Source organism: Poecile atricapillus, chromosome 14 (genome assembly GCF_030490865.1).
Source record: "Poecile atricapillus isolate bPoeAtr1 chromosome 14, bPoeAtr1.hap1, whole genome shotgun sequence".
Classification (NCBI taxonomy): Eukaryota; Metazoa; Chordata; class Aves; order Passeriformes; family Paridae; genus Poecile; species Poecile atricapillus.
Window position 1 is genome coordinate 15,573,205 of NC_081262.1, and position 5,234 is coordinate 15,578,438.

The following is a 5,234-nucleotide window of genomic DNA, read 5'->3' on the forward strand; positions in this document are numbered from 1 at the left end:
ATGGTGTGGGCAGCACCAGCCCTGGCAGCCGCCCTCTGCCTCCGTGAGTCACATCCTGTCCCCAAAAACTGCCCCGGGACCCCCAGTCACCCCCTGGCACCAGGGATGCTCCAGCTGGGCTGCTCCTCATCCCAATCCTGCTCCCAAGGCTCTGCCTCCTGCTCCCCTCAGCATCCGCCGGCTTTTCCAGGGACAGATCTTCCCAGATCTCCAGGGATGGATTTACCCCTTTTTGTCTTCCCCACCCTCCCGGAGGGAGCCGGGGCTGCTCCCTCCATAGCGATCCGCAGCATTTCCTAAGCATTAAACTAGCAAAGGAAAGGCTTTTCCCAAACTTTGAACCTGGAGCTGCTTGGAACAGCCCCGACGAGCTGTCCATAACCCATGGGGTGTTTCCTAACCTGCTCCTGCTTCCTTGCAGGTGTCTCCACAGACCTGGTGAAAGCCACAGCGGTGAGTCCCTGCCGGCCCCGCTGGCTCCCACAGTGCCAAAATCCCAAAATTTCCAAAATCCCACAGCTGGGATCGCTGCTGTTCCCCTGTGCAGAGCGTGGCCCTGTCCTTGTCCCATCCTGCACCTCCCCTGCTCCCAAAGCCACCCCCAGGGACAGCCCCAGCCAAGCGTCCCCGCTCCCTAGAGTGGCTTTGATGGATTTTGTCCCCACAAGCAGCCCAGGGGCTGCTGCAGCTCCTGGCTGCTCCCGTGGAGCTCCAGCCGGGTCACATCCCATTCCCTGCATCTCAAATCCTTTTCCTTCCCGGGGCTGAGCACGCCCCATCCTCTTCCTCAGGCTGTCCTGATTCTTGGAGCCGTCCTGTCCAGCGCTGAGCATCCCCCGTAAGTACCAGCCCCGACCGGGGCTCTGAGGATCGGGGGGTCCGGGGGGGTGAATTTGCGTTTATCCCACATCAGCTGCTGTGCCGGGTCACCGGGGCGGGGAGGATTTACAGCCCTGTGCAGCCGGTTCCATGCTGGGATTCCAGCGGGCTGGGCTCCTGCAGAAACACAAACACACCGAGAATTCTCCTTCCTCCACGCGGGAGCCTCGCCCCGGCTGAAACCCAGGCGCTGCTGTTCTCTCCCGCACCCAAATCCCGGGATATGGGGGGCACCCAGCCGGCCGGGGGGATGGCAGCACCCTGGCACTGCTTTTAGGGGACATTTTCATGACATTTCTCATGTACAGGCTCGGGGCTGTGACCCTGAGCCGGGCACCATCCCAGCCTCGGATCCCGATGTCCTGGAGGGGGCACAGCAGGATGCCCTCAATGCCCTGCTCCTCTCGGGGTACGGGTGAGGAGCCTCCCTGCTCCTGGAGGGGTGGTGGAGGATGCTGAGCTGCTCCTGCTGCTGCCGCAGGGATCCTTCGAGCTGGGATTCACAGACTCTGCAAGACCTGGGGCCGCTCGTGAACCAGACCACGCTGAGTTTGGTGCCCGAGGTAAGGACCCTCCTGGGGGGAGATGACCACCAGGCAGCTCAGCTCCGAGGCCGGGGGACCCGGGATCCTGTGCCCTCCTCTCCCAACACCCTCTGGCCCCGCAGGCAGCACGGGAGGATCTCAGGAGGAGCATCGCAGCCTCCCACATCAGCCAGGGACGTTCCCAGCGGGAGAAATCCCTGCCTCTCCTCAGGGTGCTTGCAGCAGCAGCTGCTGGAGCCAGGCTGGAGCGCAGCGCCGCCGGTGAGTGCTCCCCTTCCCTCCGAGGGGGAAATGCCCCGGGGCTGGTCGGCAGCTGGGAGCTCTCGGATGGACCAGGCAGAAATCTGGGATTCCCACACCTGGGGAAGTGGGGAAATGTTCTTGGAGGACGGGGCGGGGGTTGCTCCGGGAGCGGGGATGCGGTGCAGCGCTCGGGAAGGAGCTGGGACAGTGCGACAGTCCCCAGGCAGGACGCTGCAAGAGCAGAGGACACTCGGATAGGGGACGTGGAGCAGTTTGAGCTGCCTGTAACAGGACAAAGCACAAGTGGGCTGCAAAACATCACCAGGTTCTTCAGGAATAACTTCAGGGAATGGCAGCAAATGAGGCACCTTTGTGGATTGGGGACCTGGGGGTGGGAGCAGGATCCACGGTGGCTTGAGCCACGTTCTTGTGATTCCCTGTCCTTCAGCAGGGCTCTTCCAAGGGGCTCTGAGCCCTGTGGCAGGAGCAGGGCAGGGTGGGGACACACAGCCAATACCTGACACAATTCCTTGCCCTCAGGCTGCCAGTCCGAGCCCATTACCGCCAGCAACATCGATGATACCGTCCCCTTCCTCACCCCTGAGGAGCTCGACCTTTGCCTGAGCAGTGATGTCTTAATAGAAAACCTGGAGGCTGTGCTGGGACAGCCAATCACCACAAATACTTACCCGGTCCTGAAAAAAAAGGTGGATGAGGTAAGGGGTGACACCGAGCATGAGCCGGGATGGGCAGGACACAGGAATGAAGGCACCCAGGTGGGTCCTTTGCATTCATTCCTGCCCCATTTTCCCTTCCCTCACCCTCCTTCCTGCCCCACCGGCCCGGCCCCACAGTATTTCCAGTCGGGGATCCCGGAGGAGCAGCTGAGGCGCCTGGGGCCGCTGTCCCGTCTGTACACGGTGCAGGAGATCAGCCAGTGGCCGCTGACATGCAGTGACACCCTCTTAGAGCTGCTCGACCCCTCGGGAGGAGAGTGGAATGATTCCCAGGTAAATCCATGGCAGCAGAAGGGGATGGGCGATGAGGAACCCAACCTGGGACTGGCCCTGGCTCAGCCCAGCTCAGGGTGGAGGCATTGGGGGCGTTTTTTGGGGGGTTGGCAGCACTGCCATCCTTACCAGCAGCATCTCCCCTCCCTGCTGTGCTCCCCATGTGCCCCTCAGGTGCAGCAGCTGCTCAGCACGTACCTGGCTCAGGGGGGCTCCCTGACCGGGCCCCTGCTGCAGAGAATCGGAGAAAAACACCTGTGTGAGCTGCAGGAGGAGCAGATCCAGCAGATCCCTGCCGAAGCCATCGAGTGAGCCGCTTCTCAGGGAGGCTGCTCAGCCCTGAGAGGCCCCGGGGATGTGGGGAGGGGGTGGTGGCATGGCAGACCCCCAGCTCCGTTGTGGAGCTCCCCATTCCCAATCAGCACAGTGGGATGTGATCCAACCCCAGATCCCACCTGAGCCCCAGGACCATGAGCAGGGATATCCTGCTCATTCCTCCCAGCCACCAGAACAATTCATCTGCAATTTGGGATGCTGCTGACCTGTTCCTCCCCTTCCAGGACTGCTGGGCAGTTAAACATTTCTTCGTGCTCCCAAACCAAGAAGGAGCAGCTCTATGGGAAGGCCCGGGAGGCCTTTGCCAACCTGGCCAGCACCCCCGGCCTCTATTACTGCCAGATCCGGCCGTACCTGGGTAGGTGCTTCCCCTCCTCCAGGTTCGGGGTCTCTTCCCAGCCACAGACAGGTCTGGCAGTCTCCAGAACATCTCCAAGTCCTCTCCAGAAGTGCTGGAAGGGTTTGCACATCTCCAGGTGCTCTCTTTAAGGTGGAGCTCCAGCAGAGGATCTGAAGGAGTTGGCTAATGCTGGTGTGCCCATAAACATGGATCTGGACACCTTCCTCTCCCTAAATCCCCAGGAACTGCAGGTACAGCCCTGGGATGTTGCTGTCCCTCTCCCCAGGGAAGGGCAGGGCTGGCTGAGGAGGGGAGTCTGAGGTCAGAGCCCAACCAAATCACCAATTCTCCACTTGCTCACCTTTAGGAATTTTCTTTAGGAAGTTTCAGTTGCTCTGCAGCCCTGTTAGCAAAGCTTTTGGGGCTGTGAGGGTGAAGGAAGGGGCTGCTGTGTGTGTGTGTTGCAGAAACTCAGCGTCACCGACGTGAAGAATTTGCTGGGGGAAAACCTCTCTGAGCTGAAGCAAGCTGAGCACGAGCCCTTGGTGGTGAGCTGGGTGCAGAAACAATCCCAGCAGGCGCTGGACTGTGTGCTGGGAATCGGCCTGCAGGGAGGGCTGCCAGAGCCCATGGGGACAGCCAGCCCTGCTGCCACCTCCCCGGCCAGTGTCACCTCCATGGCCACCACCCCTGTGCCCACCACCTCAGCCAGTGTCACCTCCATGGCCACCACCCCTGTGCCCACCACCTCAGCCAGTGTCACCTCCATGGTCACCACCCCTGTGCCCACCACCTCAGCCACTGTCACCTCCATGGCCACCACCCCTGTGCCCACCACCTCAGCCAGTGTCACCTCCATGGCCACCACCCCTGTGCCCACCACCTCAACCGGTGTCACCTCCATGGTCACCCCTGTCCCAAATCCCTCATCTGCCCTCACTGCCACCCCCAGCACTGTCACCACTGTCCCCAACCCCTCATCTGCTCCCACTGCCACCCCCAGCACTGTCACCACTGTCCCCAACCCCTCATCTGCTCCCACTGCCACCCCCAGCACTGTCACCACTGTCCCCAACCCCTCATCTTCCCCCACTGCCACCCCCAGCACTGTCACCACTGTCCCCAAGCCCTCATCTTCCCCCACTGCCACCCCCAGCACTGTCACCACTGTCCCAAATCCATCATCTGCTCCCACTGCCACCCCCAGCACTGTCACCACTGTCCCCAACCCCTCCTCTGCCCCCACTGCCACCCCCAGCACTGTCACCACTGTCCCCAATCCCTCATCTGCTCCCACTGTGACACCTGTCCCTAATCCCTCATCTGCTCCCACTGCCACCCCCAGCACTGTCAGCACTGTCCCAAACCCCTCCTCTGCCCCCACTGCCACCTCTGTCCCCCACTCCTCCTCTGTCCCAGCTGCCACCCCTGTCCCCCACACGCCCACCCCAATTCCCAGCTCCACCATCTCCCCCACCACCGGGCCGTGCCAGCCCAGCTCCCCTCCAGCATCCCCCAGCCCGAGCCCTGGGAACGTTCCAGAGCCACCACCACCAACATCCAACGGCTACATCAACCTGGAGCCGGCGCCAGGTGAGCTGGGAATGTCAGCCCTTGGAAAAGGCTTGGGAATGATGCTGAGGACAATTCTGGCCCTTTGTTCCTGGTGGGATTCGGTGCTGGGGGCCAGGTGGGGATGTGACCCTGGAGTGTCTCATCCCCTTCCAAGCCCGCTGCCTTCCCCAGCTGCTCCACAGGGAGCTGCAGGATCCCATTCCCGCTCTTCTCCCCGCAGGATCAGGATCCAGGCTCTGCTCCTGCCTCGTGCCCGTGCTGGCAGCCACCATGGGGAGCGTTCTTCTGCTTGGGGGGCTGCTCTGA

The 5,234-nt window shown here is 62.0% G+C and overlaps 1 protein-coding gene across 1 annotated transcript; it reads left to right on the plus strand.

The window, feature by feature from the left end:
* On the plus strand, window positions 1–5,234 carry LOC131584647 (mesothelin-like protein). The gene is made up of 13 exons (XM_058849986.1): window positions 1–43; window positions 422–453; window positions 1,188–1,294; window positions 1,361–1,442; window positions 1,547–1,685; window positions 2,208–2,383; window positions 2,522–2,677; window positions 2,852–2,985; window positions 3,238–3,371; window positions 3,504–3,604; window positions 3,821–4,244; window positions 4,773–4,946; window positions 5,149–5,234. Exons 1-13 carry the CDS (start codon window positions 1–3, stop codon window positions 5,232–5,234), a joined length of 1,788 nt encoding a protein of 595 aa, XP_058705969.1.